Source organism: Haliaeetus leucocephalus, unplaced genomic scaffold, assembly GCF_000737465.1.
Source record: "Haliaeetus leucocephalus isolate CR32 unplaced genomic scaffold, Haliaeetus_leucocephalus-4.0 Scaffold932, whole genome shotgun sequence".
Classification (NCBI taxonomy): Eukaryota; Metazoa; Chordata; class Aves; order Accipitriformes; family Accipitridae; genus Haliaeetus; species Haliaeetus leucocephalus.
Genome location: NW_010973368.1, coordinates 15,801,821 through 15,827,414, shown reverse-complemented (window position 1 = coordinate 15,827,414; position 25,594 = coordinate 15,801,821). Strand labels below are relative to the sequence as shown.

The 25,594-nt window shown below is 38.2% G+C and overlaps 1 protein-coding gene across 3 annotated transcripts in view; it reads right to left on the bottom strand.

Moving 5' to 3' along the window:
- The window catches only part of EML1 (echinoderm microtubule associated protein like 1), a 130,685-nt gene that overhangs the window by 46,268 nt on the left and 58,823 nt on the right, over positions 1-25,594 (bottom strand). For all 3 annotated transcript variants that reach the window (XM_010583932.1, XM_010583934.1, XM_010583931.1), the window contains exons 2-3: positions 9,763-9,945; positions 4,049-4,181 (exon numbers count right to left, since the gene is read on the bottom strand). In XM_010583932.1, the coding sequence (XP_010582234.1) occupies positions 4,049-4,181; positions 9,763-9,945 (316 nt within the window). The remainder of the gene's footprint in view (positions 1-4,048; positions 4,182-9,762; positions 9,946-25,594) is intronic.

Sequence of the window (25,594 nt, the reverse complement as noted above, 5' to 3'; positions counted from 1 at the left end):
TTATGTCAGGTGATTATCCAGCTCATTGCAAAATCACTTCAGTTCTGCATTAGCTGGCTTGCAGCTGGAAGCCATCCAGCTGTGTTCACATGGCACCCCGTCACCTGAGTGCAGCAGCGCCTGTTGGTGCTGGACCAGAATTTTTGGTCCCAGTATCACCAGCATCACCAGGCTTTCTGTCTTGCATTGTAATACCACTATATACTTTTATAAACCAATTGACCTACGTTTTGGATTTGTGCTTTTGCTCTATTCAGGTTATTTCATTCCTTCCTTAACTTGGATAATTGGGTGTTGACTATATGAGCTCTGAATGCTGAAGGGGGGTTTGGTGCCCTTAGTTCTAACTAAAGTCAGAGTCAGTTGAGGTTACTCAACACTTTGCAAGATCTGGATCTAATTATCACATTAGGCCTTATAACAACCTACTGATATCCAGAGACACACATTTTACATATGGAAAACCAATATGCATAGAGGTTAAATGATTTGCATAAGGTCATTGAGAGAATATGTGGCAGAACTCAAATAAAAGCCTGCTAGTTCCACCCTTTCAGCCTCAAGCCTTTTTTATTACCTCCAATTTTATATTCCTGCCAGAAGAAGTCATTTCCATTTCAAATATTAAATGGGAAATCAGAAAATGTAGTGAACTCTGAACCGCATCTCCTTGGTAATCCAGCAAGGCAGATAAGCAGTATACCAACCTGTGGGTTCAAATGAATTAACCAACATATTTAAATACAGCTATTGTAGGAAATGAGATTGTGTGTGCAGACGTATCAGTAAGCACATCTATTTCTAAGCAGTGGAATGTATGGATGCACACTTGGTCCCCATGGAGATTATTTGCATGTATTTATATAAATATGCACGACATGCTCTTTCAAGGGACAGGCTAATGTCACTTCAATTGGGCATCATACACTTCCTAACCTAAATGGCGAAAGTATCAGAGAATGGAGGAATCAGAAGTTATTTGTTTGTAATCCCCCTTTTCATAAGGCTGTTCAGTAAAACATTTGGGAAGGACTCCATTCACCTGGATGTTTGCCTCTCTTGAAAATACGGTCGCAGGTAAGAAAAAAATTGAAGATGATACTTTCTGCTATAGTAATCCCAGCAGATGTTTGTAATTCCCAACAGCAGACCAAAGGTTTAGAAGATAACTCAGAAAAAAATACTATTTTTTTTCTTTCTTACTTTTTTTAAACTTTTCTTTTCAAATGTTACCTTTTTCATATTTTGAAAAATGTCAAATTTTTCAATTCTGCACCTATGTTGTATAGGAAAACTATTAAAAGTATCCAAGCAGAAATTAAGTTTTAAAGCATCTATAAACATTTAATACTATTTAGAGCTGCTATGCCACATTACCGTATTTTGAACTAAAGAATACCTACACTACAAAGTAGCAGTAGTTTTGGAATCGGTTTATATGAAAGGAGCACTATAAAAACATCACTGCTTAGCAGAAATCAGAACTAAAAAAATTATTTAAAATTACACACCATCTATAAACTGTTCAACACCAAGTGAAGTTTTTAACACAAATAAACAAGTCCTACCCCTTAAAAAAAAAAAGGAAGCTATTTCATCTTGCTGATGTTATTTCCATTACTGTTTTATGCATACACACATACAGTTCCTGAAGGTAAAAGGGTCCAGTATAAATACAAAGCATGAATGAATTCATCTTAATGAATGCATAACGAATTAATCCACTTGACTATTTGCAAGAAAGCTATTTTGAACACTTAATACATCATCTTTGAATACTGAATATTCGGAGCACGATTTACTATAAAAACATGAAATCCCATCAGTTATTTTAAGGTTCATTATCAAATGATAAGAGTAGAGAATAATTTACCAAAAAAAAGGTTTGTACCGTAATTCATTGGTGAGGTCCTTACCATTCCACTCTCTTCCTCTTGAAGTATATTTATAGGCAAGGCACAGAAATATACTTTAATATAATTTAATAAAAAATAAAATTAAAGAACAAAATTTCCATATTAAGGACAATCAATACAGAATTTTAGAGCATTTGAAGGGAACAGGAATTCCACAGCACCTGGATTTATAACGGCTTTTCAAAGGACATGGAATAAGCCTGCTCTCCTAAGCACTCTTAGTAAGTGTCCATCTATTTCAGCAAAACTGCCCATCTGTATTTTTTGGTTTTTTCCAAAACTGAATATATATTTTCATACTGCTTATTTAAAGCACCTTCAGTCTAGCCTCTTCAGCAAAGAGAAGGGATAAAGCATAATAAAAGGACATTAAATCCTTATCCTGTGGAAGATATTCTCATACAGGAACGAAGACAGTCCAAAAATGCTCTCTAAGGATGCTCCTTAGGGACTTCCCCACTGGCACCCCAGGTATCCAGACTGCAGATGGGTCAGGTGGAAAGGCTGTAGGGTCTCACTTATCTACAGGGATCCTGAGCTAGGATAATGCCTACAGGCTGCAGGCAATACCTCATGGACCACCTGAATTATGCGAAGGACTCTCAGAACAGAGAAAGCATAGGTATGACCTTGACCTGCATTTCATCCACCCTACTCTGGGACAGAAAGTCCTACACTGAACCTTAGAGATGGAGTGTAGAGACTCAAGAATCACACCCTCTGTACACAAATGAAGTCTGCCAATGCTTGTGCTCTCGTGTTTTATAATTACCACTTGAAACTTTATTAGTGAGAATGAAATTATGAGAATTATTATGAAAAAATAATTTGTAAAGAACAAATTTCTTTAAAAATTCAGCACGTACAAAATAGTACTCCTTATTAAACACTAATAAATATTCTTTTTTAAAAGGCAAGTTCTTTCACCCATTTTCAAAATTCTGATAATGGAACAGTTTATACAGTATTTGCCTTCCTCCTCTTATCTTAAGGGCTTATTCAGGCCAACCTGCCAAAACCTACAGTTGCAGTGAGCTGCAGTTCATAGGAGCTCATAGGAGTTAATTTGTGCAACACAAACAAATATGGCATTTTCCAATTTTAATTGTGCACTGTATAGCTTCTCTCTTCTCTACAAGAACAAAACCTCAAGTTTCCTGGAAAATCAGTCCCCTTCAACACAATAAACAAAGAGTGGCATATCCTTAGTAATCATCTCCCCTTTAAGGAAAGATTGTCTTGACAAAAGAGACCTCAGATCTTAGCAGGTTAATGCTCTCATCTCCACAACTTGCCCTCCTCAGAGTTGTCAGCATCATCACTACAAAAAGCTGAGGATGACACACAACAAAAGAAATGTAAAAAACAAAACAAAACAAAACCACAAACCCAAGCTATTATCTTTTATAGGCAAACCATACAGCAGATTAGCACCACAATAACTGTCACACGTAACTTGAACTTGACGCACCCTATCCATTGCGTTCCTTATAATCTAGATATATAAAACATGTAGCCCACTTAAAACAACTAAACACACACAAAGCAAATTGAGAGAGCAGTAATTTTTAAAAGGACTTAAATACATGCTAATGGTAAGATATCTTAAGACGGATGTTTTCATTTGCGTAAATACGTGCTAGGCATAGAATTTTCCCCCTCCCTGAGATGCTTCTAACATTGCGCATGCAGTTTCTATGATAATTTTTAGTGAGAGAAAACCACCAAAGGTAACATACTGATTTGTAATGATAGCACAGTTTCTCTACAGACTACATATTTTCTACTAGCTACTAAAAGAATTCTTGCACTACTTTTCATGTCATGCTGTGCAACAGCACAGTAGAAATGCTTTATTCTCTATATGCTAGACAGTAGTAGCAAGAAAATAACACAAACCAGTAGATCAAGCATTGTGCATTCTTCCAATATTCATGGTAATAACCTTAATTCTAATTAGGACAAATAAGTTTAAAGCCTCTTAGAATGAAATCCATCTCTCCTTTTCCTTCCAAACTAAATATTTAGACTGTTGCTTTGCAAGTAAGAAAACCTACATGTCTAGAAGCTTCAAAGAGGAGATATACCATGTTTTCAATTTTGCAATTGTAAGGTTTCTAATAGATGCGTACCTTTTTGCTGCTGGTGATACAGTTTCCTTTCTGGTTCCTGATGGGGAAGGTAAAGAGCCACTTGGTTTCTTTGGTAACACAGTTCCATTATTAACAGTAGTCCTTAAAGGCAGGGTTTGTACCAGCGGTCTTGCTGTAAAACAAGTATAAGATGAAATCATTGTTTTCATTTGCTTTTCATTTTTTTCCCCAGCAAACATTAGAATATTTAAAAGTATCTGTGCAGTATGCCATTTTTGTTTCACTATTGCCAAACTCACCATAGATAAGGGTTTTAATAAGGAAGATGTTTTTAATTATTATTATATTATAATATAATTATATAATAATAGTATCAAGCAAATCATCTGCATATGGCTTAAGCACACAATTCTACAACCTCTCTCATCTGTAAAACTCTGTCTTAGCTCAAGGAGCTTACTGGTAAGTGGAAAGGTAGTCGTTGCCACCGAAAACAATCCTGCTCTCTTACAAGAGCATCAGTCTCTTGCCCACCTGGATAGCATTCAGAGGAGTGCTAGAAATGAAAGCAGGCTGCCGTCTCAGAAACTCCTGCTCTTCACCCCTCAACATTCTTGCAGGTCTTCCACAAGCAAATGATCTATTAAGAAATCCCTACTGCCCCAAAAAGGTCTTCTTTCAAAGAATGTGGGCTTATGTTTGACAGAAAGGAATTTTACCCTTCAGTCAGAAAAAGCAATTGAAATCAGCAGAAGAGTGAACTTAATGAGCTAACATTATCTACCTACGTTCTCCTGATCAAATGTTGGCTCAAAAAAGGATATACATGTCGTACCTATAATTAACATAACAGAAAAGTCCCATTCAAGTACGTTAGAAATTAGTTGCAAAAACAGTGGTTAAAGCTGCAAGCAATAAGTACATGGAAAACTACAGTGGACCATAGCCTAAAAACACAGATGCAAACATGACTAGTGCTCTCTCTGCAGCAGGGAAGAAAGCTTGAATCACTTGGAATTTGACAGAACTTTATCACAAGCCAGCTTTGTAAAGATGCCAAAAGTCTCTGGGTTCAGAGAAACACCACCTGAGAGAAGGCAGCAGTCACATCTCACTTAAGGAACACAAGATAAAATTTCACTGAACTTGGGAGAGGATGGCAGAGAGAATACCTATGAAATGTTCTTCGAAAAAAGCCTGCTGAGAATAAATAATCTAAAAAGCTAAACCAAAATATTACCAACTGTATACAGTTCTAGGTTATATTATGATAACTTCTTATTGTAGCACTGACAGCAAGCATTTATTGAGTTGTTCACCTGAAGTTTTCATATATTGAACAAGAGAAGATAGATGTGAAAGCCTGTGCCATGAGAAGATTAGGTCAGTAAATATTATGGTCTACTTGGGAATGCAACTTTCAAGACAAACTGTGTCTTGAAACTTCATTAGAACATACACTTACTTGTTATGTATTCATCACTCATTTGTTCAGAGGAGAGAAATTTAGAAAAAACCTATAAGGAAATACTGAAGAAACGAGGCTCATTTGGCTTAGAAGACTGAAGGATGACATGAGAACAAGTAAACAAAGAAAAAAAAGAAGAAAATTTTCTCCATGCTCACTGAGGATCTGAGATCTTATAACCACAGAAGATTGATAGGGTGAGACAGCATCATTCTTACCGAGGACAGGAAGAACAAGGGCTCTCTAATTTTATGGTAAGCTTTAAGGAAAGGCTAAACAAGACTTAAATGAATTCAGGGTGCCTTCCAGCCCTGGCTTCCATGATGTTTTTTAACAGACTAATGCTGTCTTTAGAGCTTATACAAAACACCTAAAATTTACTGCACTTTGGCTTCTCATGCCTCTATTTTTTTTTTTTTTTGATGAAGGGATTCAGATATCATGATCCTATTCACATCTACAGTTTTCATTCTTCCAAATTAAATTGTTTCTACAGTTTCATGTTGGATGCTCTGCTGCTTGTTTTCTGACTAATTGCTGCAATGCTGTAATTAATCTCTATGTATAAAACTGATTCTGTTGCATACTACAGAATCACAGACAGCTACAGTTGAGCAGTTGTGGACTTGTTTCCTGACAAGATTTCTGTAGCTCACAAAACTTCAATGAGGCGTTGAGATCAAAAATTAGAACAATAATTAAAGTTAAATAACAAATGATTAAAATATTTTCCTTCATTAAAGCTATATTAAAAAATGCCTTGACGTGCGGAAAACAGACTCCACAATCAGTGAGATTGTAAAGTAGGTATGTTCATTCAGCGCTGGGCAGCACGGGGGGTAGTCCCACCAAAGTAAAAAAAAGTAAAAAGTAGCTGGAGTGAACTAGTTGGAGTCTGTTTACTCTCCTAACTTTATTAAATCGAAACTAGCAGCAGCCAGGAATAAATCGTGCAACCTTTAACAGAGGTTTTGCTTCAAATCCAGCACCAACCCAGAACCCACACTTCTGCAACTAGAGATTTAAAAATCTAGCTAGTGTAGAAAGCAACTTCATGAAGCTCTTACACAGCACACAGAAAAACTATACATTTTTCAGTTAATCCACTATTTACTCTGGAGCTATTTAGTTTTATTTACAACAGCTAGTTCACACCAGTGGTAACTGACATAACAGTCAAACAACCCCACACAAGTCATTGCTGTTAGAAGTCAGTAACTCAAACAAGTTGGTATTATTGCTTTGTCAGTAACGTTCTGTTGCTTCGAGGTCTTACCTGTGGTAGCAGGACTGACATGTTTATCAGCCTCAGCAGCAGCTTTTTTAATCATACTCTGATCTATGGATTAATAGGGCTGTTAAGTTTACAAACAAACCAATAATTGCAAAAGGAAAGAAAAACAAACACAAGTAAAACAAAGGCAGGAAGCCATACTGAACTCCGCTAAGTAGCTGAATTACATAAGGAAGGGGGGAAAAACCCACCCAAACAAAAACCCAAAACACCATTAGTGAAGGAGCTCCACAAATGGCTAAGATAAGCAGCTCACTTTCTGTGATATACGCTGCTTTTAAGCTGCCTAGCTCAAGTCTAAAATAAGAACACAAAGACTGAAAACAAGCTCAAGCTTTTTTTCCATTATAGGTTTGAAAGCCTGAAACTTGAAATCTTTAAATCAATTTTAAATCTGAAGTACTCCGAAAAAATGTAGCCTTTGGTCCCATGAAACTTCTTGTTCCAGACTTTAAATGGTACATTGGGGATCCTGTTTTTCCAAAGTCACAACCTCCCCCTGACATACAAACAGTTTTAATCCTGATCTACTTCATCTATAGATCAAATGAAAGAAGCAGTATACAATAGGCTTCAAACCCCAGTTTGCATGGACAAGATTTTTGTGACACTGTGAGATCAAATTCCACTTTTTACAATTCTAAATGTGGAATTAGTCATTAAATGATAAATGGAAAGAAAACAGATTGAGTCCATACAGCCCAAGAGGTTAAAACACTAGAAGCCAGCATGCCAGTTTCGCTCATCTAAGCAAACCCCTCTCCTAACAGTCTCCATCAGGAGCCTCTGTAATGCTATTCCAAGTTAAAATACTGAAATTGAGCTTAGTCTTGTGCCAAGTAATTGTGTGCAATTCGTTATAAAGTAGTTGTGCCTACTATAGGAAAAACAGGCCATCATGTGAAATGTATCATACTTGACAAAGCAGCTGGAAGAAACAAATGATCAGGATACTTCAGATTCTATAAAGGATGTTTAATAAGGCTGACCATACAGTAATGATATGACTAACATACAGTAAAATTAAAGTTCTTTACATAAATGGTTACAGTAGCAACTACTTCCAGAAATTAGGTGGATTTAGTTGGCAATTATCAGGACTCATTTCAGTAATTTGTAGTGAAAGAGCAATTGACATCTGTAGTCCTCCATTTGCATTATCACAAAGTAAAACTTCTTACACTGTCATTTCACACACACACAAAGAAGTATCCATGCCATATATACATTTAAGAAAAAAAAAAAACAAAAAAAAAACCAAACAAAGAAACAGCCATAGAAGGCAGAGGGATAGGCTTACAGCAGCTTTTCTTCATTGTACATTGAACTATGGCTTTAACAATCTGCCACAACCCAGAAAGCATCTCCTGATTTAGTTCAACTCTGCTCACAGAATCCATGAATATCTGGTCTGTATTCTCCTAAGTAAAGCCAGCAGGCATGAAGAACTGATTTGGTTACAACTCAGTAGTAATTACCAGACTTTATTTCCCCCATGCATCAGATAATATCTATTTTACAGGCAACATAAAGCCTCTTAATCCCTTGTACAACCAGATCTGGTGGAACATTTTATTACAGTGGAGGCTATCTTCAGTAACATTTAACTTATTTGATTTTTTTTTTTTTTTTGCAGTCAAAGATAAAATGAGGAGAATACAACAGAAAGGGAAGAGAACAGGAAAACCAGATCACAGACATTTACTGCATATTCTGTCCAACAGATAGTATGATATCTGGCTAATCTGGCCAGATATCAACTGATCTGGCTCTGTAATTTTGTCCCTTTCTCCTTTCCTCATCTCTAGACACAAAACATTATAACAAATACGACATCTCAGTTCAGCAAATTAAGTAGTTTCGTACCTATTCTGTTAAATCAATGCCTAGAAGTAAATATCTATTGCAAAGTCACAAATTTATAACCGAGATGAAAGGAAGTCCTAATTCCCAGCTGAGAAAATTATGAATCCATAATTACATATCATACCTCTGATGTGAATTAAGTTTTTAATTTATATTAATACCTAGCAGGACCCCAAAAGAAACAATTTCTTAATTTAGATAACAGAGAGCCTGTGAAGTCAGCCATACCTTCATTCCACATCTAGGTTGCCAGCACTCTTACTCCTAAGACTACTCAAAAATACCTTGTGCATTTCTGCTAAACTGCAGATAGGCAGTCACCCAGGCTTTTGCAGCCTCACAGACTACAGTAAATCACACCAGTTGGGTTCTAATAAACCTTTACTACTGTGAAGCACTGGATGTTCAACTCCAGCTTTTCTGATTTGTGTACAGACAAAGCCGATCTTGCGGAGCAGGAACCAAGAGAAAGCACACTGCAGCACATGGGCGCAGCATATCGCTGAGTAGCAACGTCTGTCACATCTGCCACCTCGCTGGCTCTGGATCTGCTGCACTGCAACAGGGTCAGGTACCAACCGCAGCTCTACCTTTCCTTTGTAGCTGAGCAGCTGTTGTTGCACCATCTCCTCAGTCATTTCACCTCTGTGCTACCTCATAGCTCTGTCTTTGGTTATGTCTGCACCATCCAAAGACACTTAGGACATTTTTAATTAAATTAAAATTACATTTTACTTATATTTAATTCATTTTTTGGATTAAAAAAAAAAAAAACAAGCCTATTAGGACTTTCACCCACGAAAGACAATGCATTCCCTAAATGCATTAGTTTATAAACTAATCTTGATCAAAAGTCAGGAAGTGGTAGCCATGATTAAATGTAAAGAGTGGATTAAGCACTAAGAATATGCAAATGCTTTGCTGGTTCATGGGAACTGTAGAAGGCTCACAGATTTACCCACTTGGATTTTTATGTGTTCTCTTTAACAGGTTAAACTGCAAATGTATTTTGAGTTGGATTTGTTGATTTTGAGTATTTCAAAGATCTAAAGAAAAACCTACTTTATACATACAAAACTCTCATTGAATTGCACTACTTATTTTATATATATCTGAAATGCAAACCTTTGGTAGGTCCTTTCTTGTTCTGCATGGCCTGCTGTTCCTCTGTAATATTCAAGCGTCGAACCACATCAGCAAGGGCAGATTTGAGCAGCTGGATGTCATCTTCCTGCATCTGGACACGTTGCTCCAGAGAGGCAATACGATCTGTTACCTCCATACTGCTTGCAGCAGAGGCACTGTCATCTAAGTAAAACAGCAGAAAAAGATGCATTATCAACAATGTATAACCATCAAGGAATACCTTATATACCTGGCTGCAGGTAAAAACAAGGTTTTTCTCAGACCTAATGACCTCTTGAGGAAGAAAGTTCTTAAGTGACCAAAAGGAAGAGATGGAAATAAAAATAAGTAAATAAAAAAAAGATTAGTACTTAAGTAAGATGTGATTATGAAGTTGGCTTCAGGGCTACTTATTGTTAATTGGGCCCCACTATCAATTATCTACATGTCTGAACCGGAGTGATCAACCATCACCCTTTACTGTTCTGCTCAACACAACATTCCAGCACTGGCAGGCATTCAGGTAAAGAGCTATACTTTCTCATATGCTACACACCCTTCCAGATTTTTCTTTCTCACACATGTGATAGAAAATATACATTAGACATAGATAAGCAACAGATAGGCTTACACTTTTTCAAGTTATTGTCCACAGACTGGAGAACAGATACTAAGCCCATCTGCTAACTCCTAATTCATACCAGCAGCTTTATGAGAACATTCCCTCAGACTGAAATAGAAACATTAAATAAATTCAGAATTACTCAGTAATTGTACTCTTAGCCTGCAAATTCTTAAAAGGGTCATTACTTTGCATACAATTCACCCATTATTTGGAAATAACCCACAGAAGCTTAAAGCCTGCAACTCCCTGAGGAGGACTACACATTCTTTCCAGCCAAAACTAGTAATAAGAATTTTTTTCCTAAATGAGCACTTTAATTCCACTGCAGTTCCTATCACATAGAAACATTGTAATTTCTTACAATATTAAGTTAGGAAAAAGAAGAATAAAGGAAGACAAAAGCAAAGCCAAAGATGTCAAAGTCAGTATCTATTAGGGAAAAAAAATTGTGCAGTTTTTAAAGAGAATTGCAAGGTTTTATTTAACTAGGTGGACTTGAAACCTAAAAAAAGTTGGGTATTAACTCACTGGATCATTTTAAGTAATGTTAGTCAAGTGATGATGATGATTGGATTATAGCTTTCATTTCAAGAATTAATAAGTTATACTTTAGCAAAAATGGATATTAATGCTACGATCTATAATCATAATTGACTTCTCCCTCACTCTTAACACAAGTCCACAGCACATATTTCTCCTGTCAAAGCCAATCTCTCTTTGTGAAGAAGCTAGTATTTGTTTTCATTTCTTGTGTACATAATTCTCCTGCATTCCAAACCAGAGTTTTCCACTTCTTTTGTACAAGGGCATAAAAGGAAAGTTAAATGGCTTATGCATAATAATAACTAGTGTTGAATTTTAAAACAAAGTAAGTGTTTCAAACTGGGAAACAAACAGCTTCTCAATGCATTTAAAAGCATGTCCAAAAATGTTAATACACACAAACTCTCAATCAGAAGGGTCTGGGGAAAAATTGCATTTAAAATTAAAAAAAAGAAAAAAAAATCTCCAAACCACCCCAATACAAATTGTTTTTGAAATCTGTTCATAAACTGTGTTTTGGCTTCCTTACCCCTCACACCCCCAATAGCTATTTGTGCTTACCAAAAGCTGAACTGGAAACAACTCAGAAACAAAGACTATAACGATACTGACCTCCATAAATAGCAACAGGCTAATATAGTTTAAATTGCTTGTTAATTTTGTTATAGGATTTTCAGAGCATATTTAAAATATCAACATTAGGATATTATTAGGCTGAACATAGTGGTAATGTAAGTATCTGGTTCTGAACAAACTAAATCAGAACTCAAGTTCCTGAAAAATGCTGGAAAACTTTCTCCATGACAAAGCTTTCCAAACTTTGGCCTAATCAGACGTTGCTCAGCACAGGACTCTGTCCTGCAGCTGTTACAGGTAATTAATCCCCAAACTCAGATTAGCAGCCATGCTGGCAGCAGTATGAGCTGCCTGCAGAACTTAACCTTTCCTTGTACAAACAAAAGGCCCACGCTGCTCTAATGACTTTACACTTTAACTCAGCTGGAAATAACATGGATTAGCATACTGGACAATAGGCAACCAAATCAAAAGCTTGATTTAACCAATACAAGCCAAATTCAAACTTCAGCCATTCAGCCAAATTCAATACGACAGGGCATAGTTTTCTTCTGAATTCAGTCAACAAGAAATAGCCAGTTCCAAAATTCAGGGCAGAGAAGGAAACCCAGGGAGAAATTGGTTGGTCTTAAAATGATCTAGCCCTTGTTACCAAAGAAAACATCCTCATTAGAGTATCAATTTCACTAATTTTTAAGTGTGTAGAAACAGTAATTTTGCCCAAACATAAATCTTCAAGTAGTAAATCAGTGGCACTGGTTTATTTACAGTCCCGTAAGAAAACACTCCCACTAACAACTATTAAGAGGTACATCTCTCTTTCTTCTTCCCCCTTCTCCCAGCTGCCACTGTGACTCTTCCCCTTGCATCCTTGCTGACCAACGGGCACCAGTAAACCCTTCCTCTGGACACAGCATGTCTGCGCCTTCCACCATCACCGTTCTTTCTGGTCCTTGGGAACGTAACCCTCATCCTTGCTGCAACCTACAACTTGCTTTTTTATGGTGGTTACCTTGCTGGATGCAGTTCCCTTCCAAGGATGTAGAAAAGAATAAAATTTGTAATAACTTTCAGTAAGATTGCAACTGAAAACAAGATTCCTTAGAGTCCAGTCACACTTCACTTTGCCTCCCCTTTGCAAGCATATACAAGTAAGCTAGAAAAGACACAAAATATAATAAAACTATGTTTTCTGAAGAATGCAAAGTTCAATTATAAAATAAGCGTAACGTGTTTGTTACGCAAGTAGAGGATGGAATGTTCTTGCTGTTGAGATTATTACATCCGAGCAAGTTGAGCAATAAAATTGCAACTTCAATGCAGCCAAATAAGCAAAGGGGTATGGTATCAGAAAAGAAAAAAAAAATTAATGATATAAACTAACCAAATAACAACAAAAAAAGTCACAACAGATGTCATCTACTCTGCCAACAAGAGCAAAAGCTATATTGTTAGCCTAACTGTGATCTGCCTCTGCAGTGTACAGTTCATCCTCACAGCAAAGAACATTTGCAAGGAAATTTTTAGCACACATTTGTAATACAATTTAGACTCAGAGTAGAGCCATCTTATTATTATTGTTCCCAAGCCAATATTAAAGTGACTATACATTTTATAGCACCTAATTCCATGTTTTCTCATGGATAAAGCATATCCTTAAGGAACTTGCACAGAGTGGGCTGAGAGGGGAGCACAGGGATTTGGAGGAAGGTGGCTGGGGGGGTGCCGAGAGGCCACCAACTGCTGTGCCTTGGGGTGGTCCCGTCTGGGGCTAAATTTTCCCTCACAGGGTCCACACATGCACTCACACAGCAGCTGGGTTACAAGTGTGCTTTGGCTGTACAGTTACAGTAACTGAGAGAAAAGCGCTTTATAGTAATGACGTAAAGATCCTCCAAACACTTCAGGTGAATCCAAGGAAATAAAAAGCATGCCTTTAAAAGAAATCCACATAGATAGAAATTTGCGGTAATAATACATAAACCTTACTGCAGTTTTACAATATAATAAGGATACCATTATGTCAATATATGTTACTTTTTGTGACTCTTTAACAGTGTCAATATACTTAGATTTGGTGACCTCTTTGCAATCTAGCGGTCATAAAACCCACAAACGTTCACCATCTTGAAAGGCTTTTGAAGGAGACTACAAATCCAAACAATTTGCCTTGAAGCGTTACATCTACTTATCAGTCACTACCACTGCTTTTGCCTGTGAACAGACAGAACAGACATCACCTACATGGGTAGTATCGATAGCATGTCAGAAATAATCACTGCCTCTTTTTCATCAATGGGAAGATAAAGGACTTTTAAGGTGAAATTTATGCAACCTGTTTTTAGAAATCTGAAATTAATCACTTTCTACAAGTGTTTTCACGGATTATAATGCAAGTCTAAATCACTGTCTCAAACATGTAAATCTACATCTCATGAGATAAATGCCACCTACAATGTCCAAAATTAGATAAAACAAGGAGGTATCAATTCAGATGCCTGATTTTTCATCATAATACATATTTGTGGTAAAGCTTGGAAAGAAGAGTCATTTGCCATTTATGCTTTGCTGAGATTCTGCAGGTTTCAAAGAGAAGGCAGCAAAAAAAAGGGAATGTTCTTCATGCCTCTCTTTAAATTTTCCAACCAGTTAATCCATGATCTCATAGATTGGAAAGATTTCTTGTGGCAAACTAAAAGACAATACTGAGTCAGATGATTAATCTGCTTCCAGAGCGTCTTCCAGTTTTTCAGCAATTTATTACTTGAACTTAGCCAAATGTGAAGAAACATCTGAAGCAAAGCCAACGACAGGATGTGTATGCTGTTTACAAGAATGACTTCAATATTATTTCGTTGTATGTAGGCTAAAGCAAAATTACATACTTACACTACTAGTTAGAAGGAAGCATATTAAAATGCATACTATTTTCTATAGATTTTACCTGCTGGAAAACCTAAATCTGAACTGTACGTTAATGGTGTAGGAAATAATTACAATTAAAAGAGACTTGGCATTTCCCCCCCACAAGAACTACTTCATTAAACATATTCCACCTTTGCCTTATGCAGACATTAATTTTGAGGCTAATCTTGTCCAGCTCAGACCATGGTAGCTGATTAAGTAGTGGAAACATTAGGTACTGATACTCAAAAGACTGGCAAACAAATTTGAGTTTATTCTATCTACCTGGTCTCTTTGGAGCACCAATTAACAGGACCAAATTGTATACAAAGTACTTCCAAAACTTTTCAGGATATATTCCGTGCATTATATATTTGTAAACTACCTAGCACAATGGGAGTGTTGTTGCTAGACACTATTACAATACACTTTAAAAGCAGCATCTTAAAGTCTTCGCCAGGGTTGTCCTTAAATTTAGATGCTGCAAGATATCAGAAAAGAAAATCTAAGCCTTCTGGAGATAGCAAATTCCAGCAGTGGTCTCTGGCAAAAATTAAAAATAACTCACATGATGGAAAATATGGCAAAGGATGGCAGTGAAAAGGCAGCATCACCTGCACACAGAGATGCCCTTCTTCTAGCATAAAGATATAGATTGTGCCAACAAGCCTGAATTGAGCTCAACTGGTAGGAATACTTTCCATCATTGAGGGATATTGGTAGAGTACATCATGCTCTGCACTTCTCCTGAAATTAATTGGTACAACTACTGACATTCCTTGGAAATGACTATGAACTTCAGGACTGCTACTAGAGCCTTATGAAACATGCACACGGACAGAAAGGAATTCTCCATCCCCAGCATGCAATGATCTGTATGGCAGAACACAGTAGCTGCTTGAGAAAGCCCATGACACCAAAGGAGAGAAAGTTAAGAGTAACATTTATTTTAAAAAAGCAAACCAAAAAGCACAATCCCGCAGCTGAATTTAGATAGGGAGAACTATATACTGGATTTGACCCAGCATACTAGAAAGCAGGTTAAGAACACTGAAGATGCTACACTTCCAGAAACATTTTTCCACCGTAAAAGCCCACATTTTTCAGACTCCACTAACTCTGCAAAACTGTCAGATGTAGCACATGTCACTTGGTACATATTTGGAACCTCCCCTTCTCCTGCCCACATCATCACTGAGATCTCATGCAAGTAATTGAGTTACTGAAACTATTTTCTTCAAGCTCCCTGGGAGTCATACTACCACTAACTTTCAAATGACCTCTCCGCTTCACCTCTCTCAATGCCATCTGTTTAGCTTGAAACTCTAACAGTGCAGAAAAACATCCCTCTGTGGCAGGCATCTCCTACGTCTTCAAAATCCTGTCCTCCCCTTTTGGTTCATTTCATGCATCTTTGAGTCTGGGGCACAGAAGTCAGCCAGACAACCTGTTTGATAGATACGGTCTGTCTGAACTGACAGCAACAGAGAGAAAAAAAGAGAATTAGGAAGAGAGACAACCATCGAAGGTTTAAAATGAAAACATCTTGCAAAATGAACACAAGCAATTCGCTGTGGCACATAAACAGCGGAATGGAGCCACGACATCGTTGCCAGGCTTAGATGCAAGATCTGGAAAGTACCAAGTATTCTCCTTGTAGCAATTTCTGTGGCATAATGTCAGCGGTCATTTGCAGACCAAAAGACTCTCTGTGCAAGAGAACAATGGCAAAATAAAACAGCAGGTTTAGTTTCCTTTGACAACACCACGCCAAGCTCCTTTGTTTAAAAGATTAGTGTCGACAGTATTTCACAGACTAAATATCTTTCCTCCATCCACTTTTCTAATGCAAAACATTGTACCATACCTGAAACACAGCAGCAGCTTTCCAGTCTTGTCTCCTGGGGACAATGACAACACATATGGGCAACAGCTTATCATAAAGTCTGGTACATACTGGACTGGTCTGCTAGACCCTGATTTGACCAGATTAGAGCTTTCCACTGCGAGAAGCAAGTGGATTTAAAGCCCAAAATAATGTTATCCCATTTAATCTTGTTATTTTGTGCAGTTAGGGAAAAAACAGACAGAAATTTTTAACTACAGTTAAAACAGTTAAAACTGTAAAAGCGTGTTGCTCTACCTGAAGTGCTGGAAATTAAAACTGGTTGCCAACTGAACACTAAAGGAATAGCCTTTATTATGTCAAATCCTCTAATTGCATTTTGTTATAAAAGTTTATATAATAGGATAAAAGTGCAAGCACCACATATGCTTTTTTAGCTGGAAAGCTTTGCTTGTGAGGAACAAGAAATCACAACTAATCTTTAAACCCCATAGCCACAGAACAATAGGATACCATGCCTATCTATAAACTTATATACATATATATGCATACAGTCTCTGAACAGGTAGGACAACTTTTCAGTTCAATCCCTATTCTAATAGGTGTACTTAAGAGTGATTAGCATTGCAAGGAGATGCCCTAGTTTGGTACAATCAGGTACATCTCACAGTAAGTAATCTGAACAGACCAGATTAGCTTTTCCATGTCCTCACAAGGTATGTATGTGTAGGAGGAAACGGGAAGAAGACAAGTCTATCCCACACATCTACCTAATGCCATACTCTGGACTGCACTGGGAACCTAACAGATAGGTAATCTAAAACAGACCACAGTAACAGTAACGTAAAGCATCATCTTGGGAGAACAGACCACTTCTAAACCACGCTAACAAAAAAACTGTAATCCAAACATTTGTTCCTCTACTGTATGTGGACTACAGATGGTTATTTTTGTGAACAGTATCTTCCCTCCTCTAATACAGCTAGCTATTGTAGTCCAGCATTTATAAAACCTTGCTAATGTATTTCCCAACATTTGCTGGGGAATAACTTGTCCTTTTACAGTTTTACCACTGGAAACTTAAAGACAAGGAATATAACTTCCTAAAATTAGAAGCAGAATTTGAACAGATAAATCCATAATAGCAATCATCACTCAGAGCCTCACAGCTGGGTGCACTGTATTCATTAACAAAATGGGAGAGAAGAAAATGATCTTAACAGAAAATTCTCAGAAAGTTCCTTGTGGCTAATTAGTCAGCAATCACTGTAGCAAAATTATAAGCATGTGCCCTTGACCTGCCTGTAGCTGTCAAGCTATAACCAGCAGCTTACTATTTTTTCCCCAGCAGATGGTAGATGAGCTTCTACTTGGAAATCAACCAGTTAAAAATGATCTTCCCCAACAGTGCTTAAGTGGAAGATGGAAGAAACTTCTGACACATCAATAAAATAGAGGAATTTTCCCCAGAAGAGGTCTATCAATGTAAATGCTTTACAGTTCAGAGTTACTGTGTTGGCTCTGTTGAGCATAGAAATCAATAGAAAAAGTTTTAACAAATTATCATTCCTCCACATTATGCTGGAGGAATAACATTGTGAACAAAAGCCAAGAGAGTAAAGAGGACCTTCTGTAGCATAGTATCAATGCAAGGATAGTAGTTTGAAAAAAGTGACACCATGGGATCTGCCTAGAGTTAAGAAGCTGAAGATACAGCCTAAAACAAACCTGTAAAGAAAGGAACCGGTAGCGTAATTAATAGAGGTATCTGAGGGCAGAAGAGTTGGGCTGTGTTTTACTGTCTTATCTTCTCGGTGATGTGCTGGGGATGTGCCTGTATCACACCTTTAAGAACAAGAGAAGAAAAGCAGATTGTGGAACATTGGAGAACATTTACGACGACTCATCTCCACGTCACAGCTACTGCTCAGTGTCCAAGTCATCTACAAAAGCCAGCAAGGGATGAATTCAAATTCATCACATGATGTATGCTAGTAAGACTTCAGCTTTTGTTAAGCACTGTTAGACAAAAAGAACCAACTTAGATGCAAGATTTGCTTCTCCTAAATGTGTTTTAAACCACATGCAAATAAACACCACACATTGGTACACACAAAATGTTTTCTTAGAAACTTTATTAGTACTTAGTTCAATATATTTTCACTGCCTTTAAAAAAACTGGATGTCTCCACTGGATTCTTCAACTATGCCATATGCAAGTAAAGCAGAAAGATGTACTTTTACTTGCAGTCAGGACAGATGTAAAAGGCAAGAAAACTGATTTAAAACATCTTTTAAAAGTTACTGATCTTAGCCTGTGATAATGCATTACAAACCAGTTTTATTTTGTCTTGTTTGCTGTGTACTTCGTATTTTACTAGAGAAAAGCTGACTCACCCTAGCAACAAACCACTAAGACGTTATCAGCCACTAGCTGATCTGCAATTAAATGCAGCCTTTATGTTACATTAGAGATAGCACTGTATAAACACTTAAAACTACTTATGTTAGCAAACATTTCTTCACTTTCCTAACTTCCATATTTGATATTAGAATGGCAACTGATACTCAAATTTACCTGGACCATTAAACTTCTTACCTATAATTTCTTATAATCTGCATTTTAGTGAAAATTATAATCATATATGCGTAAGGGTTTAAAAAACAAATTGAAAACACTATTAAACTTCAGAAATACATAAGCAAATAAAACACTTTTTCCATTTAAGAAATTAAAAATTTACGAAAACTGAGACTACATCAATAGCAAGTAATCCATAGCTATCAATTTGAAATAGTTTGTGTTTTGTCTTATTTCAAAAAATGTATCCTTTGAGAATTAAGAATTGGAAAAATCTCGGCCTCTAATCAATAGCATTTATTTGTAAGATAGAAAACTGCAAACATCCTGCATTTACATTTCTTAAAGGCTTATCAGCTTTTTAAATTGTTTTCTGTAGACTCAAACTCTAGCAACAGAATACGAAAAGAACAAAACATTCCTCCTGCACCTGCACAAGGGGTTATTGATGTCAAAAGCAGATTTATCACTTTTGCAAACTTTGGTTACTTGTTCTCAGCTAATGGCTTCACTTAGAGCAGTAGTCTGACTTTTCTTCAGAACTCTGTACCCCGTGAATATTTTAGTTTCTGAAATTAATACAGCATAACATTAGGTTTCATTACAGGTTGTCACAAAGACAAATCACAATCTAAATATTTAAAGGAAAAATTATTTCAAATTTAGAAAACTATTTTAAGTCTTCTTTTAAAACCTGTCTTGTTCGATACTGTCTTTCACAGTAATGTACAACTTTTTTCACTATTGCCAGTTAATCTAGTGCTAGTGAGAAGTACTTGAATTAACTAGTGACAGCCTTGCTTGGATGGAAGAGGAAAAAAAGCACACAGGATGCCCACAACAGACTGAAATTCTTCCTATGTGGTCCATCTTTGTCTTCCATTAGGGTTAAGTCTTCCTTTTATTTAATTCTGACAGATATAATATAATAATATAATTAATAGTAATATAATTTTTTATTCCAAAATCCTCAGATAACACATTCCCACTTTCCAGCAAAAAATCTTTACTGACATTAATGCAGAAAGAACAAACTGCCCTTGCCAGGACTCAAATACAGCCAGAGACACTTAGATGTCCTGGTAATAACCAGAAAGATGACTGCTTTAGGGCTTTTTAGGATACAGAGAAGGAAGAAAATTCCTTTATTCCCTATCCTTAAAAAGAAAAATATATTTCAGGTTTGTTTCAGGAAACAGAGAAACACACATAATCTGAAAAATTATTTGGTTTAAAATGCTACTCCTCTAATTGAAGACAATCTGCATTCCTTTTATATTTAACTGGATTCCCTAGCATGAGATGATATTCTTAGTTTTACCAGAGTGGGGTGCACAGCATTGTCACAAATTTCACCCAGCTGCGATGCCATTCCCAGCACACTATGCGAGTGTGGTCCTGCTGCCCTGTGAGAGCAAAGGAGTTGTACTCCAAGGCTTGCTCCAGACTCCACAGCATTTGGCAATGCTACAACAACATGCATGCTGCCTATTTTTAAAAGAAATTCAAGTGTTCATGGAGGAGGAGAGGAAGGAGGAGACAGAGATAATGTTTTATAGCTTTCATGTTTGTCAAAAAAAGTTTACAAATATGCTTTCATCAACTAATGTAGTATTGTATCTCCCCAAGGCTACGCAGAGAGTCCTCAGTAAAAGGGAGAGAGCCAGCAGATGCCTGATCCGCCCTTGGCTGGGAACAAGCCCCGGGCCAAGGTCCAAGCAGAGCCTGGCTCATGACCGTTCCTCTCCCTCAAGGACTTTCTGCAACTGATTTCCTTCTGGCGGCAGTCAGCACTTCTCCCGTATGAGTTTCACCTGAGAGATTAGATGGGTGAAGGCTGTGCGGTGCAAATCCTCTTCCAAAAGCCGTCTCCTACTGGCACAGAGCTGAAATACTAGTGCGAACAAACCCTGCAGAAAGCCTGGCTGATAAAGCTCTTGTAGCCCTGTGATTACCAAGCATCTGAGCTTCAACCTTCGTGAAAAGGTGGAGTCTACCAGCAAAGACAAACCCTTAAGGCTAATATGGCCATACAGCTTTAGGGCAAAAGTTCACTTATGCTGTCTTAGCCCTGGATGTGGGTGGACCTCACATAAGTCAGACCTCTGTATCCAAGTGTACAGACACAAGCTAGGGCAAGTAGAGCAACTTGAACTAAATTAATTTAATCTTTTCAGGGCTCTCACTTGTGAACCTGGAATTTATTTATTTACTTATCTTCCCCTCTTTGATCCTTTCTTTTTTTTTTCCTAGGCTACAACTTCAGAAGTCAAATTCAAAACATACCAGGACACCATTTAACATTACAGTCTTTATTTATGATTCAAACAGGTACATAGTGGTCTCCAAGTATGTAAAGATTATTTCAGTGATAAGATTTATTTGCCCAAAATGGCACCCAGGCATAGTAAACTTCCTCAACACATCACAGAGCAGTGATTTCCATGGGCAGTAAGCCAAGCAACATACTGAACCTGGAAATCACTGGATTTATGAGAGGTGGGAAAAACGCTGAAACTGATTGGAAAACATTTCTCCCTACTGCACTGAAGAGGTAGTTCAGAAACAGTATCTGCTTACAGCACATCAATTCTGTAAGCCAGACAAGGCAAGCAGGGGACACCTGTTTCAAAATACCTTTCAGTTTAGCAGAAGACAAAAGTAAAGTCTAGTATAGAAATGCTTCAGCATGTGAATACTTAGTTATGTAAAAGACACAAACATAATAAACAATCTTGTGGTAAGATACACAGAGCAGAAGGTCATATTCCCAATATTTAACACGACCATTTAGGAAAAACCCCAGACGTGAGTCTCTCTCCATGGCAGAGAAGTCTCACGCCCAGGGCTACAGCTTCCCTGTGCCAGTGACCCAACTCCTCATGCTCAATGGTCTTATTTGTAAAAGTTTCCAAAAGTTGATTTTTCACCCAAAACACAGCATTTCATATTTGTAAAGTCAAAAGGTAAAGAGAAATAAAAAATAATGTGGTTGATCAGGCATCCCCCATTATGCTCAAGCTAACAAGCAACCTCTATAGCAGTGAGTGCCACTAAGGCAAAGGAGTCACACACTTGAGCAACTATATTCTATCCACACCTCCCTTTTTTTTTTTTTTAATGGAAACAAGACAGCTTCATAAGCACACTATCAAGTAAAAAAAAAAAACCCAAACCCACAAAAAAAACCCAAGTATTTTACTGAAAAACACATTTTGAGGAGTCATTCTCAGTGTGATAGTTCTCACTCCCCTCTTAATTAAAAAAAAAAAATTCTTAGAAAAATATCATTAATTTTTATATGTATCTTTTACTGTATTGCAAGTACTTCAATGCCTTTCTAGCTCTCCTTCCTGGAAAAAGACAGACTTTTGAACTGGCCATCAAATTTACTGGCTTTATATTTACTGGATTTCAAATTTACATTAAATGCATTTACTAGATTTATTGGACTTGGGGAAAGTCTATCTTGTGAAATGAATGAGGCAGAATTCCAACAAAAATTATAGGGGGTGATGAAGTAATTAAAAAAATCTTGTAACACGTGAATAAAACAGTTGTGTTTTAAGCTTCATTATGCAGCCTTAGTTTTAACATTTTCTAACTTCCCAGAGCTTAAAAAGGAAAGCTTAATAATTTTCCTAATTTTTCCAGAGGTGCTAGAAGTTTCTGTCTGCTTGCTACTTCATCCACAGAAATAACCGACAGCAAAGAGAGTGTGTTAGTATCTGTGGATCCATACCAGAAGATAACAAAATACTTTGTTTAACAGATAACTGCCTACAGCAAAAGTAAAGACAAGACCCAAGAAATCTGCATTTCCTTACAAACTCTGCAAGGACTATGCTCTCGTGGTGCTGGTTCTGGAGGCTTCTGCTCTTCAACCTTTTCCACGTCTGTTACGACACTGGAACGGGTTGCCCAGAGAAGCTGTGGATGCTCCATTCCTGGAAGTGTTCAAGGCCAGGTTGGATGGGGCTTTAAACAACCTGGTCTAGCGGAAGGTGTCCCTGCCCACAGCAGAGGGGTTGGACTAGATGATCTTTAAAGGTTCTTTCCAACCCAAACCATTCTGTGATTCAACCTGTTCACAGTCCAGTCCCTTTCTGCCCGCCCCCCCCTCACCTCCATTTGCCCTGTTCCTCCTTTTCCCAGTTCCCAGCATCCCTCACCAGACATGCCAGCCTGCTCCCTGCCCAAGCTCAGCCTCCCCACCAACCTGCTCTGACGTTCCCTCATCCCAGCTTGCCTGAGCCTACCCCAGGTCCCCCCTCCAGCTTCTGCTCCTCCTGCTTCCTTCACACAGCCCGTGAGCTGCAGAGGGGCCAGGGCAGAGCAGAAGATACATCCCCTGCACCCATCATAGGTAAAATATACCCAGCCCTACCCCTGCAGCCCTCACTCAGGGTCTCTTTAGCTGTTCTGCAGGGTAGGTGGGGCAAGGGCTGGAGGACATTCAGTTGTGCTCCCAAGACCCATACATGAAGCCTGATTAACACTGGTGCTATCAGACACTACAGCACACAGAGCAGAATTATCATCTGCTATTCTGGCAGCTCACATCTCTGCTGCAAAGTATCATTCCTGAAAGACTTGCAGCCTGGCAAATGGGACAGAGCAGCGGTGTGGTGGGAAAAGGGTACCCTGATGTGCCCAGTCCTCCAGAACTCAGCCTGACCTCTCAAGAAACCAAAACGGTGCTAAAAATTTGCAGAGAAATTAGTATCTAAAAGCTGGCAGCATGGACCATTTTCCCCTCACCGTTGTTTTAAGAAAGGGCTGGACAGTTTGAAACTGCCTATGAAACAGACTCCGAGGAACACATCTGCGTGCAGGACCCATGCACCGAGCCCGAGGGTTCAGATGTCGCCCGTACACAGCCTGTACACGGTGCCAGCAGCGAGTTGCTACCCGACCCTCACAACTGCCTCCCCGCTGCCCACGGACAAGTCCCTGCAATGCAGGCAGCTGTCACTGCTACTAACTTTATGGAAGAGCTTGCCCCACATCTCAGGTCAGCACACGCAGGGATGCAGTCACTTCTGTGAGCAGCACTGGGGAGTCGCAGTTCCAGGGCGCGGGGCGAGTGCCTCCCACCAGTAGTTACAGCAGAGAGCTGCCAGCACTGCCAGGCCAGGAGCTCAGAGGGCTTCAGCAGGTAGGAGTGGGTCCCTGTTTGTCACAGGAAGGAGCTGGGGTCTGGTATGCAGGTGGAAAGTATGGAACTAGGGTCCCAGCAGGCACAGCACCCAGAACACGCACAATATCCAAAGCATGCAGTTACATACAGCACAAGGAAAATGGGCAGTTGCCGCTACCTGATCCCAATTCTGCTGCCACCACTACCTTTGACCTGCTGCTGATACCCTGCCAAACTACACTGGATGTCCGAAAATCCCACAGGAATATTAAATGCCATGTATTTTTTCTGTCTCATGCATATCTCCTCATAATCCATCTTCCTGCAGACTAATTATAAAATTCATACAAGGCCTTGCTTCACCTCCCCCCCCCGTCCATTCCTCCTCTTCCTCGACACAAACTACAGAACCCATCTTCTCCTTCAACCGTTCCTTCCTGCGCCCCTAACAGGATGCAAAGGCAGAAAGGGTAGTGCTCAGAATACACAGTGCAAGAAAAAGGTTATTATTCCAGAAAGTTAATTTGAAAGTGAACAAGACACTGGGTGTAACTGGAAGCTAATGCACACAGTTCCAAGATTATATGCATAACATGGTGTATTAAGAACTTCTTACCTAGACAAAGGAGTGATTCAGAAATAGAAATGAGAGTGCCAGTACGTTTCTCCAGCTTCTCCTGGATTATTTCAAATGGATACAACCCATTTTCACTTTAAAACCTGTGCTTTACACAACTGTTCAGAGGGCTTCATCTTCAGTGCAAGGTTGCTTAAAGAAAAATGCATACAAACTTGCATATCATTCATATTTAATGCCTTGCCAACGCACACCTTCTTTTTACTATCTAATTATCATGTGGAAGCCTGTCAAAAGTGTCAAAAGCTTTTTTTTTTTTTAAGCTGCTACTTTTATCATAAGAAAAAAAAAAAAAAGGATGAAAAACTCTGAAAGACATAGTCACTTTAACAATGCTCATTTGTTTCCCAAGGTTTGTGCCTAGAAAAGGTCAAAAGAACCCCTTAGACTTCACTGCACTCTGCACCAGCCACCTTGGGAGGAGCCTTGAAGGACCGAGCTTATTTTACTGCTTCATGTTTCCACTCCCAGAGCCGTGGAAGTGGGCATTCAGCTCATACAGATTGCAAAATACAATAACTGAGGTTTACTATGCAACTCTTAACCATAGCTCGCTAAAGGACAGGTAAAAGGGACTCATAAGATCAACAACATGTCAATTCTTCCAGGCCGTAACTGGAAAAAAGAGGAAAGATTTCACAACCATGCAAGTTGCTGACTTGTCAAGGGAGTCACAGAATTGCTGTTTCCAGCACAGAATGATTTTAAATTTTTATACATGTCTAACATTTAATTTTAGTATGACAAAGGGTTATGTACAAAGAGAAACAATAAATATCTATGCAGCAGAACAAAAGGTACTACAATAAACTGCAAGTAAAAACAGATCATTTACACTATTGTTTAAGATAAATGAGGTTTCCACTAAAAAACTTACTACTACATTTACAGTAATAACACTTCCACAGTGCACAGAAGTCATAACAGCAAAGACAGTTATTTTTACTTGGCTTATAAAATGAGGTTTTACCTGGTTGAAC